The sequence below is a fragment of the Cyprinus carpio genome, chromosome B8 (assembly GCF_018340385.1).
Source record: "Cyprinus carpio isolate SPL01 chromosome B8, ASM1834038v1, whole genome shotgun sequence".
In the NCBI taxonomy this organism is placed as follows: Eukaryota; Metazoa; Chordata; class Actinopteri; order Cypriniformes; family Cyprinidae; genus Cyprinus; species Cyprinus carpio.
This window is the reverse complement of record NC_056604.1, coordinates 24,714,265-24,727,480: the sequence shown is the minus strand read 5'-3', so window position 1 is coordinate 24,727,480 and position 13,216 is coordinate 24,714,265. Positions and strand designations below refer to the sequence as shown.

General features: G+C 34.4%; 2 protein-coding genes across 6 annotated transcripts in view; one reads left to right on the top strand and one right to left on the bottom strand.

The window, feature by feature from the left end:
- LOC109106517 (vacuolar protein sorting-associated protein 13A-like) overlaps positions 1-1,534 on the top strand; it is a 65,172-nt gene extending 63,638 nt beyond the window's left edge. For all 5 annotated transcript variants that reach the window (XM_042730223.1, XM_042730221.1, XM_042730219.1 and 2 more), the window contains one exon: positions 677-1,534. In XM_042730223.1, the coding sequence (XP_042586157.1) occupies positions 677-724 (48 nt within the window). In that variant the 3' untranslated portion in view covers positions 725-1,534. The remainder of the gene's footprint in view (positions 1-676) is intronic.
- A 951-nt stretch (positions 1,535-2,485) lies between these two features.
- Positions 2,486-13,216, bottom strand: LOC109106516 (guanine nucleotide-binding protein subunit alpha-14-like). Its single transcript, XM_042730217.1, has 7 exons — positions 12,800-13,216; positions 6,804-6,988; positions 6,092-6,246; positions 5,040-5,168; positions 3,949-4,078; positions 3,698-3,851; positions 2,486-3,530 (listed from the first exon to the last, which is right to left on the bottom strand). Exons 1-7 carry the CDS (start codon positions 12,918-12,920, stop codon positions 3,340-3,342), a joined length of 1,065 nt encoding a protein of 354 aa, XP_042586151.1. The 5' UTR covers positions 12,921-13,216; the 3' UTR covers positions 2,486-3,339.

Genomic DNA, 13,216 nt, shown 5'->3' with positions numbered 1-13,216 from the left:
CATACTCGCATTCACGAGAGAGTGCCGTCCAACGGATGACGAAGACGTCGACGTAGCGTAAGCTCTGGTGAGAAAATCGGACATCCGATACAAGCCAAGAGGAGACTGGTTTTCCTTTGCTGTAAACAAAATTTTGTTCTTGTGAGACTAGAATATTCTTACCGGAGCTTACGCTATGCCTGCATCCTACATCATCGCTGGAACGCAATTCTCTCGTAAACACGAGTACGACAGTTAGTAGAAGCTAGAGATTATGCCTGATAAAGTTTTAGATAAGAATATTTTTCTTTCACAAATGCATTGATTCAGTTCAGGAGGCCTTTATCAACCCCTCGGAGCCATGTGGACCACTTTTTATGATGGACGGATGCACTTTTTGGGCTTCAGAATCTCAACACCCATTCACTGCCATTATAGAGCTGGGAAGAGCCAGGACATTTTTAATATAACTCTGATTGTATTCATCTGAAAAAAGAAAGTCATATACACCTAAGATGGCTTGAGGTTGTGTAAAACATTGTCATTTTTGAGTGGTCTATCCCTTTAAGAGTTCAATTTCTCACTAAAATTTTTGTCTACCACATTTATGATTTTTCGCAGCTAAGTGTAGATAAAATAGCCTGTAAAGGTTAGTACCTGTGCATTAATTTAAATCATGCATTTCTGTCATTCTCAGTGGGTTCTTGCCAAGCTGGAAGATGCCAGGGAAAGTCTGCCGAAGTAAGGACAGTTAAAGCGACATATGAAGATCCTGCTCTCTGCTGTGTGCCTTTATGCTGCTTTTGCAGTGTGCCACTTCACATTATACCCATAATGCAACAGTCATTCACTAAACACTGAATACCACACTGGTAATGACTGTTAGACTGTGTGTTGGTGTGTTCGGTTTACATTATATTGTCTGAGCTCAATCTGTCAAAATTCCTTATTTGCTTGAACACCAAACTCATTTACATATAAGTCTTTATAACGTGCCTCTACATGCTTTTCAGCGACTCGAAACACGTCTCTTAACTAAAGCCACACTAAAATGTAAATTAAGGTGTCATTTTATACACATTAATAAAGACCAATACACTGTATGTATTTTATTTGTCTTTACACGTGGGAATGCATGTCACATTTAAACAGAAATGACCAGGAATGTTTGAAAATGGGAATCTCTTACTGTATGTACAGGAGAGCAGGGATATTTTTTTAATATCTGGCTTTGCATGAAATGGTATTTTGTTTCTCAGTGTCTGTTTAATTAATTCTATATTAATTCTAATTAATTCTTTGATGGCTTCTTGACTGCTTTATGTCTCACTGCGTTACTGAAGAACTGTAATATAACACAAATATGCAACTGTTTTTTATTTCACTTTACAATAAAGCTGTTGTTGTCCTTTTTTTTTTTTTTTTCAATGAATGTCAATGACATTAAAGTTGACATGAAATCAAAACCGGCCCTATTTATTGATCCTGATCTCATCGAGGCCTCTTGGGCAACCTGTAAATAATGTACACCAATAAAGTATCTCTTTAGTCCTTGTTTTAGTCTCTAGCCTTTTGAAAATCTTGCCAATAGTTAATGCAGTGATTTAAAGGAATAGTTAACCAAAAAATGGATGTTTGCTCACTTTCAGGTCATCCAAGATGTAGATGAGTTTGTTTCTTCATCAAAACAGATTTGAAGAAATTTAGCATTACATCAGTTGCAGTGAATGGGTGCCGTCAGAATGAGAGTCAAAATCCACATATTTGTTTAGAACTGTTTTGGCTTGTAAATGGTGCTTGATCTGTGCATATTTGTTTCCTGATTCAGACAAGATGAATTTTTCACTGGAGAAAACAAAATTATGGATTATGGACTGGTTTTAAGTTAAAAACACCTAAACGATGGATTTGTTTCCTACAGACACGCAGCTTTTCACTTCACTAGACATTAACTGGTGGACTGGAGTTGTGTGGATTACTTGTGGATTATTGTGATGTTTTTATCAGCTGTTTTGTCTCTTATTCTGACGGCACCCATTCACTGCAGAGGATCCATTGGTGAGCAAGTGATGAAATGCTACATTTCTCCAAATCTGTTCCCATGAAGAAACAAATTCATCTACATCTTGGATGACCTGAGGGTGAGTACATTTACAGCAAAATAAAAATCATTTTTTACTCTTTTAATATTAATAAAGGTTATAGCAATAAAAGCAAATAGTAAGAGATCTCACATCAAGTTCCCAGGTTTCAAATAAATATGATTGAAGGGACAAAATGTGCATTATTTCACATGCAACTGCATACTCTAATTCTACAGTTTTATGAAATATTTATTTTCAATTGGAAATGAATCATGTTAGTGAGGTAATATTGTGAACTGTGTATGTCTTTTCTATTGTGAAGTGTGTATTTATTTTTTTTTTGATAATTAAAGCATGAACTTTTTTTCATAATTTTCTTGTCATTTCTAATGCATATTTAATAAATGTATTTTGACTTTTGTTTGATTGTTTTATTTGAATTTTTATGAGTAACAACATATTACTGTATATCCTTGTTTAACAAATATTATCAAAGCAGATACAGACATTACACTTCAGGTATTCACTACAGCTTGAACTTGTTACAAACTGAGGTAAAATAATGAAACTGAATTCAGTGGCTGCGTAAAATGTGAAAACTTTCAGAATTTGCCCTGTGACTGAATTGTCTGTGAGAAATAAATATATTTTTTAAGGAATATGCATGTTTAAATTGATAAATATCATTTACAATGTACAATTTGACACTAAAACACCACAGTTTAAAATAGCTAGTAAATTATTTTTTACATAATAATAAAATAAAAAACATCTGAATTAAATTCGTAACTTTAATTTCTACAAATGTATAATCTTGACTCTGACTTGTGTTAAAACTACATAAGGCATTTTTTTTTTAAATCCAGAGTATATTTTTATATTAACATGTAAACTTCTCCATCTTTTTGCTTTTAAACGCTTCAAGGAGTCTTGAAGACTTTGATCTATTACATCAGGAAAACATTTTTACATGTGCCTTAAAATCTCCTAAGTAGCATCCTTTGTAAACTCTACTCGCATAAAGAACAAAAATGGCAACATCTGTTGTCGATGAAACCTATGCATCTATTAAAGGACCTAAACACGACTGAAAAGAAGGTTCGTCCTTGTAATGGTAGCTCAAGGCACCCAGTCCACATCTAATCCACTAGGCAATTCTCCTAGATACTTCCTTATATAAGTCCTTAGAACAACATAAAGCTAATGTAAGAGCTAAATCTACTCGACAGATCAACAGAAGAGAGCAGGACCAGGTTTGTCCTCCTAGTTGTTGATTTTAAACCAGGTTGAACTCTTTGAGGTTGTGTCTGAGGATGGTGTCTTTCACAGCTGCGAAGATCAAGCGGATGTTCTCCGTGTCGGTGGCACAAGTGAAGTGAGAGTAGATGGATTTGTCTTTGTCTTCGTTTTGCTCCTGGTACATCTTAAGAATAAACTCCTGGGCTGACTTTGGGTCATTTTGGGGGCCTGAAAAATGATCAGTGGGTCAATGATGTGATGCTCTATTTATATATATATATATAAATACATTGAAATAACACAGCATTTTATCTTTACCAGAATGACTGATTCAGAAGTGATTCATTCCTGCCACACGAGCAGTCGCCTGAAGAAGCATCTTGTGAATGACTCACCTGTGAATTCTGGGAAGTAGGTGGCCAGGTGAGAGTACACGATCTTCTCCTTCAGGATGTCTGTCTTATTAAGAAAGAGAATCACAGACGACTGCTGGAACCAAGGATAAGTGATGATGGTTTTAAACAGAGCTTTACTCTCCTCCATGCGATTCTGAAACACATGAGACAGTTTCAAATCCGATCAGCTGCCATGAGCACGAAGTCACAGAGGAGCAGTCTGGATGAGGATGAACTCAAAGTACACCGACCTCATTGTCACATTCAGCCAGGACCTGGTCGTACTCGCTCAGAGCCACCAGGAAGATGATGGAAGTGACGTTCTCAAAGCAGTGGATCCACTTCCTGCGCTCGGATCGCTGACCCCCGACGTCCACCATCCTGATCACAATTAGAAAGAAAATGAGCAGTTTTTTTGTGGAAAAAGTCTTAGTTAATAATCAGAATTGGTCTCCAAACTAAACTATGACCATCTTTGAAAACCAAAATCCTTGAAAAACTTCTTTCAATCTTCTTACAGTATAATCCACTTGTTACAACAACTTCTTTGTTGCCTTTTGATAAACTGCATTTACAATCAGGATTACTTTCAATTATTCAGTAATGCTGCAAATGAGCTACAGAGACATTACACACACACAAATCGCGATTAATCACATCCAAGTTTTTGTTTGCATAATATATGTGTGTTCTGTGTATATTTATTTGGTATATATTGTATAAATACACACACATGCATGTATATATTACAGAAAAATATGTTGTTTATATATTAATTGTATTTATTTATAATATGAATTATATGAATATAGTCATGTAAATATTTAAAATATATATATACTGTATGTGTGTGTGTTTATATATACATAAATATTCACAGAACTCACATATATTATGTAAACAAAAACTTTTATTTTGGATGTGATTAATCGCGATTAATCGTTTGACAGTACTAATATATATATAAACAGTGAAGACGTTTTGTTAAAATATTTGAATATTTCTAAATCTTTTGTCCACCAAATTGAAATCATGACTAATGTGCAGAAACATTCAGAGAAATGATTGTGTCCAGATCAATAAGTCTGTTAAAATATCACGCAAGGTGTGAAATGCATTGTATTTATTATATTATATTTACAAGCTTGAAAAATGATTAAGATGTTTGCATTCACATTTATTTAGTGTTTATAGAAAATGTTAATTTGACTTTTTACTTGATGTTTTTCATCACATGATATTTTGTTGAAAATGATTTTACACTTTTACACACAATTTTACAAATTTTTTGGCACATGCATTTTTCAAGTTTTCAGCACACTAAATCATGTGCTGGACTCACCTGAAGATGACGTTCTCCAGGTCGAAGGGATACTCGATGATACCTGTGGTGGGAACCCTGACCCTCAGAATGTCCTGCTCTGTGGGGACGTACGCTGCATCTGAAATCCGATCCAGATCACTCAGGTAGCTGTTACGGATGAAAACAAATACTGTGGTCAAGTCATGGCCAGAGCTGATGAAACAGTAGTACAGTAGTTATGAGCACATAGATGTGGCACACAGAGGGTTTTACACCACAGTGCCACACATTTTGTCGACAGATATGCTGGATATTTAGAGAAAACACACTTCTAATACTGGTCCTCACCTTGTGAAAAATAAGTGCACTTAAATGCATTGAATGTGCACTTGTGTGCTTAAAATCCAAAAAGTATATATACGTATAAAAAAAGATACTATTAAAATAAAATGCCACTTAAGTGTACTTAGAGTTCACTTTCATGAGTGTTTCTTAACACACTTAAGTACAGTTTTTTAAAATAATTAAAAAGTAAAAATTTGACTTTAAAGTACAATTTTAAATCGTTTTAATAATCTCTTCTCATGTTTTAAAAAAGTACACTTGTTTTAATGTGTTGACTAACATACTAAAGCACATGAAAAGTACTTTTAACTTTAGTGTGATATTTTATATTACATTTAAAGTTAATATATTTTAAAAATGCACTAAATTGCAACTTCATCATAACAAATGTGTGATTACAATATATTTAAATAATGAATAGAAATGACATAAAAGTATATTAAAATTACATATAAAGAAGTACTACTTAAGTGGGTCAAAACACTCATAACTACTTTTAATATGATTTAAACTAGAATGCTGTTTGCAATTAATTGAAAATGACATTCAGTTAAGAGTATGCTTAAGTATATGCTCTTAAAGCATATTATTTCCATAATAAGTATGCGAAAGTGTACTTTTTTCAACAAGGGTCTGCACAGTTTCCATTACCATATATGACCAAACCACAATCACATATCAAAACGTCTAATCATGTCAAGAATGCGGTGATTATGAACGAACTGGTTAAAAATTTCAAGACTGACTATTTGGCAGAGTCAGTTAGCTGGTACTCTCGGCGGCGGTCGTAGCATTCCTGAATCCCAGCGTCGTTCCATAGACTCCGGATGGCGCTGATCTGGGCCTCCTCCAAACTCATGATCTTATCCACCTCAATATCATTCACCAGTGTACCATTAGCCTGCAGAGACAAGCACAGCCAATCAGGACTGACCAGCATCTCCCCAGGGGACCAATGAGAGTGTGCGGTCAAGAGCACAGCCAATTAATGAAAGTGGAGCAGAGTGTAAAAACAGGACGCAAAACCTTCTGGAAGGAAATAAACAGGTGAACATAAAAAAGCACGACTGTGAAGTTTAACAAAACTACATTTTGACATTTTTGACCAATTCATTATTAAATTATTGAATTAGTTGATAAATAACTGTACCAAGAAGCAAAATAAGAATAAGTTCAGTTCCTGGCAACAGAGATTGGGAACATTGTTGATCTGATTTAAAGACGTGGCACACTCTCAGAAATAAAGGTACAAAAGCTGTCACTGGGGCAGTACCTTTTCAAAAAGTACATGTTTGTACCTATTAGGTTGTAAAATGCACACTTTAAGTACTCATATGCACCTTTAAGGAACCAAAATGAACCCTTTAGGTACAAACATGTACCTTCAGAAAAGGTACTGACCCAGTGACAGCTTTTTTACCTTTATTTCTGAGAGTGCAGGATGGTGTCAAGGGGTACCTGGTTTTCTGAGTTAGCATAGGCGATCTTGAGCATGTCCATAGCTCTGACCATGGACTGCATGGCACTGATCACGTTCTGGTGGACGAGCTTAATGAAGTCCTTCTTATCTTCATCAGTATAACCCGAGCCATGAATGATCCTCATCTGTTTAATGAACGTACTCTTGCCACTCTCACCTGTGCCTACAAGAGAGAAAAAAAAGACAAATCAATTCTTCAGCTTCTGCACTAAGAAAAAACTACAGTTGTATTTCTATGTTTTTGGACAAATTACCATGGTACTGTATATGAATATGCCATGCGCATTTGTATATCAAAGTGCCACTGCAAGTTCTTCTAAGAGTGAAATGAGGATATGAATACTTTTATTCAGAAAGGACACATTAAATTGATCAAAAGTGATAGTAAATACATTTATGATGTTCAAAAATGTCTATTTTTAAATAAATGCTGCTCTTTTGAACTTTTGTATTTATCAAAGAATCATGAAAAAACAAAATCAAAATCTTACTAATATATATATATATATATATATAAATGTGTTCACTCTGAAATCATTACCGTCAATAGATATCGGCATTAGTTCCAATAATAGCATACTAACTCCAAAATCCAGGGATTATTATATTACCTTTATGCTTCAAAACATTCTTGGAAAGAAATGAACAACTATAATGGCTTGTTCTCTGGGTTTGTGGCTTTGATTAAATAACTCAGATGTTTAGGTGAATCTGGCCGCTTCTCATTTGTATATTTTTCCCCCAGAGATGAACAAAAAGTAAATCTGTTTAGTGTTTGGCTACTGTAGCAAGACAAGACTGAAACGACTGAACGTGTGGCTTGCCAGAGTTGTGTTTATATTCTCCAGCTGCTGTGTCTTTACTCAGGACAACTATGGCTGAGGATCATTTCAGATGGTCTTATGTCACAGTAAATAGACTGAGGAGAAGGGAATATATGTGACATGCTACACTCCATCCAAACTCATTCTGAACTACTGTATTTTCTCATTCTTTTATTATGCATGTCATTTTTTATTTATAATATTTCAGTTTCCTTTAGGTTGATTCCCTGAAAAGTATAAATATTGTGACTCTTGAGGTGCTAAGGAAACATTACTGTTTTCTTGATCATCCCAGACAGTCACACTGGCTCAACCAATGGCATGAGTTTGGGGCGTGGCTATTTGTTTATCTGACCAATGGAAGATGAGGGTGTGTTCTGCCATTCTGTTTGATGAAATTACAAACTCTAGATTTAAATCAATTGTGAAAAAAGGTTATTAAATTGGATTACAAAAAGTTATTTGTTTATGTATGTACACATATACCTACATAGAGAAAGGGGAGGGAGTTTTTTTATTTATTTTTTCATAAAAAAGTTAGAGAAGACAGATGGGTGAAAGAGGAGAAAAGATTGAGGTAGGGTATGTGTTTCAGTGAGTTTTGTTTAAAGTGCCGTGTGGCAGAATATCTGTCTTGCCTTCGCCAATAAACAGTCCCTGAGTGGAGTGAGAGTCTCCACACTAAAGCCATTATTCTTCATGTGCTAAAGCAAACGCACAGCTTCACTAGACACTCACTTACAAATCATATTTCATTTTTCAGAGCCGTGGTATTATGATTTGACAGAATGCAGTCTTTGTACTGTATGTATTTTTCAAGTCAGATTTAAAGTAAATTGAGACTTCTGAGGTTGATTTAGTGATTTTGGCAGAGCATTAACTCTGGAGGTAATGGCTTATAGCCACATACTTTGTGAACATATGGAGATTATACATTAATGCCTTCTGCAGTCAGACAATAAGGCATGATATAAATGATTAAGTGTGTTTTCTGCTGGAAGTGAACGACAGACTGCTGGCCCCTGTTGTTTGACACATTTACAGCTGTCTGAGAGAAGTTCACTTCTGGATGGCTCATGTGTAACACACCGTGTTAGTGGGCACTGCTGTAGTAATCAGACAGTGCTCACACTCATTGCAGAAAATGTTATACGGCTCATTCACAGTTCACATTTCCTTCAGTTTTACTAGCTTCAGTACACTTTTTTTTTTTCGAAGATTATTCCTTTATTTAGAGCAAAAATACATCTTTATTTGTCAGCCATTTAACAGAAAAGTTATGGCCAGGGTTTCAAAATTTGTCACTCAGGAAGTGCCAAATGCGAGTAAAATTGTCCTTGCCGACTGCTGCATTAGAGGGATTTTTTTCAGCAATTACATTCATAATATTTAAATTCCAATAAATTTAAATGTAAATCTGAATTGCAAAAAAATACAAAGAAATTCTGCAACTAAAGAAAAGCTTAGATAGTTTGCGTTTAATTAATTTTAACTTAACATTTATCATCAGACATTCAACAATACAGCCAATATTTATTTATTTATTTGCAGTCAATCACATTTAAAGGTATAGTTCACCCAAAAATTAAAATTCTGTCGTTAATTACTCACCCTGTCGTTCCAAACACGTAAGACCTTCGTTCATCTTCAGAACACAAATTAAGATATTTTTGATGAATTCCGAGAGCTTTCTGACCCTCCATAGACAGCAATAATCCTTACATGATCAAGACTCAGAAACAAGGAAATCGTTAAAATAATCCATGTGACATCAGGGTTTCAATCATAATTTTACAAAGCTACGAGAATACTTTCTGTGCAAAAAGAAAACAACAATAATGAATTTATTCAACAATTCATCTCCTCTGTGTCACCCTATAGTGCCATTTTGGAGAGTATCACATACGTAAACAACGAATGCAACAAATGTATGCGGATACGTTATTTATACATGCAGATCAAAGCGTAAACAACATAAACATCGTAAACAGCTTATCCGCATATGGTGCTGCTGACACAGAAATGGCGCTATAGGGTGACACGGAGGAGATCAATTTTCTAATAGATTAGTCATTATTTTTGTTTTCTTAAATTTGCGCACAAAAAATATTCTTGTAGCTTCATAAAATTATGGTTGAACCACTGATGTCACATGGATTATTTTAACTATCACCTTGTTTCTGAGTCTTGATCGTGTAAAGGATCCTTGCTGTCTATGGAGGACAGAGAGCTCTCGGATTTCATCAAAAATATCTTAAATTGTGTTCCGAAGATGAACAAAGGTCTTATGGGTTTGGAACGACATGAGGGTGAGTAATTAATGACAGAATTTTAATTTTTTGGTGAACTATCCCTTTTAAAATATATTTTGTTATGTAATAATACAAACGTGGCTTGTAAGACATATTTATGGCAACTAGATTTTTTGAGTTCACTCGGCATCAGTATGTGTGGCAAAAAAGTTTGGGTCCAGCTTATGAGAATTCAAATTTGAAATGAAAATTTCTTCTGTGAAATTCCATTCAACCATTCTCCACTTTGCATGAATTAGCATCTTGAGAATGTCCTAGCGACATTGGATTTTTTACACAAATGAAAATGACCAGATTTGAATGAGTTCAATCCGAAACCATGAGTCCTGAGATTTACGTATCAGCTTTATAATAATGTTCAATTGAAAGTCACAGAAATGCATTTCACCATGATGTTTATTCAGCTAGGAGGTCTGCAGTGTAGATAATTACAGATTATAAATTATGACAAAATTATAATGAGTAAACATCTGTTTTATTTAAAAGCCACAGTGACTCAAATGCAATGTCAGTAACTTTCTCATGTGGAAATACATAATATAATGAATTATACATCAATTAAAGAATAAATTTACTAATGGTCAAACATTTGGAATAATTTGATTATTATTTTTATGTTTTCTAACAAAGGCTGTGTTTATTTGATTAAAAATACAGCAAAAACAGTAATATTGTAAAATATTATTACAATAGAAAATTCTATTGTTAAATTTAATTTATTCATGTGATGCAGAGCTGACTTTTTAGCATCATTACTTCAGTCTGATCATTAAGAAATCATTCTAATATGCTGATTTACTGCTCTAGAGACATGTTTTTTTCTACATTGATAATAATAGGAACCATTAATACTGATTGTTAATTAAGTGATAATTACAAATTTTTGATCACATAAATTAACTTTGGACATAGTGAGCATTAGAGACTTACAAAAAAATCATAATTATTCCAAACCTTTGACTTGAAGGGGTACATATGCTGTGAAATCTCATTTTTTGAAGTTTCCAAAAAATAGCTTTTGGAAAGTAGTTTGTGTTAATGACAACATTTTGTCACAAACATATCGTTTTATATTACTATGCTGCCATTCAACAAGAACAAATCCTTTTTTAATAAACTATGTTTATAAAGGCTGATTGTTTTGCACTGGTCACACCTGAAATTACGTCGCTTATTGAGCACCAAAAACGTCCCAAATGCAAATATTTTGTTTTCCATACTGTAAAACATGTCGTCATTCTCACGTTTGATGTTTATAAAGAAAACCAAGTCATTGCTCACCAGTTACAGTTAAAAGGAGTATTGTAAACGTGATTCTTATTTTGACCTTTCCATTCGGCATGTCTCGAGGGCCAGCTCTTAATGTGGTCAGTGTAATAATGAATCTACTGGGAGACTGATTCAGTTCACACACTCTGCACACGTGTGTATGAACCAATAGACTGTTACAAGTAAATGAAACTCAAACCACACATGCACGCACACATGTGACATGTGACAAAGCCTTCTTTCCTGTGTCTGCATCTGCTGTGGTTTTGTTGAGGGAAGGGAGTGCTGTTGAGGAAATTTTGTTTAGAGTTCAGTGCAGGATCTGCTTTGCATGCTTTTGCATAGCAAGAACAGAGACAGTGGCCGTGTGGCCAGAAACTGCTGTATAAAACGGTGCCACAGCAGCTAAACCACACATTCATTTCTTTCTGCAAATCCATAAACATACAGACCCCTCAAAACATCAAGCTTAAGTTAGAGCTTGTCTAACTTTGTCACAGGAATTACAGTGGATGTATTGTGTCTGTACACTTTAGCATAATGTAAAAATACTGATTAAGGAAATTACATACTTTGAAATAATATACTTAAGTGTGAACTGAATGTGAACTGAATTCAATTCAAATGTAGACCTATTATAGTTTAAACTGATATTAAATGCAATTAGTTGAACTTAAGAGTGTTTTGGTAACACTTTATTTTAACGCATCATTACACGTTACACGCACTTACTATTATAATAACAATAAATTATGCATAATTACATGCAAGTAACCCTAATCCTAACCCCAACCAAATAGTAAGTACATGTAGTTAATTAATATTACTCAGTACTTAAATGTATAAGTACACTGTAACAAGGACACCTTAAAATAGTGTTACCATGTTTTATTTACTCACTTAAGTAAAACTTAAGTACATCTTTATGTAATTTTATGATTTTTTCTATTGTCTGTTGGTTAAAATGCTGCTGAATTTACTGACGAGCTTTTATGGTAAACTAAAATATACTATAATGTAATTTCTACTGAACCTTGCATTGTGATGCATTTAAATATATTTGTAATTACAGATTTTTAATGATGACGTTACAATTAATACATTTAAATTATAATCGATTTAGTACGGTATGTAGTCAACACATCAAAGTTAGTGTACTTCTTTAAAGCATGGCAACAAATTAAAACAATGATTTAATACGTAGTTTAAAGTAAAATGTTTAATTTGACATTACAACAAAGTGCACTTTTTAAAAGTGTACTTAAGTCTGTAAGAAACAGTCATGAAAGTCTATTTTCTTTACGTACACTTAAGTGGCCTTTCATTTAGCAATATTACATTACCTGCAAGTACAGTTTAATTTTTTTAAGAATTATAGTTTAGTTCGTCACAATAACTGTGAACATGTCAACACTACTATCTATCTATCTATCTATCTATCTATCTATCTATCTATCTATCTATCTATCTATCTATCTATCTATCTATCTATCTATCTATCTATCTATCTATCTATCAGTAAAAGGTTTTATAACATCTTATTCCTCATGTTTATGAAGCACGTCTTACCCAGCAGCAGTAGTTTGAGTTCTCTACGCGAGTCTTTCTTGTCTTTCCTCAGTTGTTTCTCTATCTCCTGATTTATCCTCTGCCGTTCCTTCTCCTCCGCAGACATGCAACATCCAGCCATGATCTCTCTCTCTCTCTCAGAGCCCCGTCCCGTTTAAAAGAGCACAATCTTCAGCACGCTAGTGGGCTACAGTTTGGATCAGATGTATTTTGTTCTCCTCTGCTCCACACCACAGTCTGAGAGGTCATGAATGGGCTCCTCCTTTAAAAGTCCACTGAACATAATCTCCAGCTATAAGGCAGAACTTCAGTCTGGATGTGTAACTATCAGTGCTGGTGGAGCAATGGCAGAGCTGGACTCAGTAAAACATCCTTGTGTCAGAGATGAGCGTCTGTGCTGCTGTCAGTCGCCACACC

Excerpts from the sequence above, each read along its gene's own strand:
- LOC109106516 (XM_042730217.1), bottom strand. The coding sequence starts at position 12,920 with ATGGCTGGATGTTGCATGTCTGCGGAGGAGAAGGAACGGCAGAGGATA. Across the intron at positions 4,079-5,039 it reads CTGGAGAACGTCATCTTCAG|GATGGTGGACGTCGGGGGTC; the intron begins GTGAGTCCAGCA and ends AATTGTGATCAG. Across the intron at positions 3,852-3,948 it reads TGGCTGAATGTGACAATGAG|AATCGCATGGAGGAGAGTAA; the intron begins GTCGGTGTACTT and ends CATGTGTTTCAG.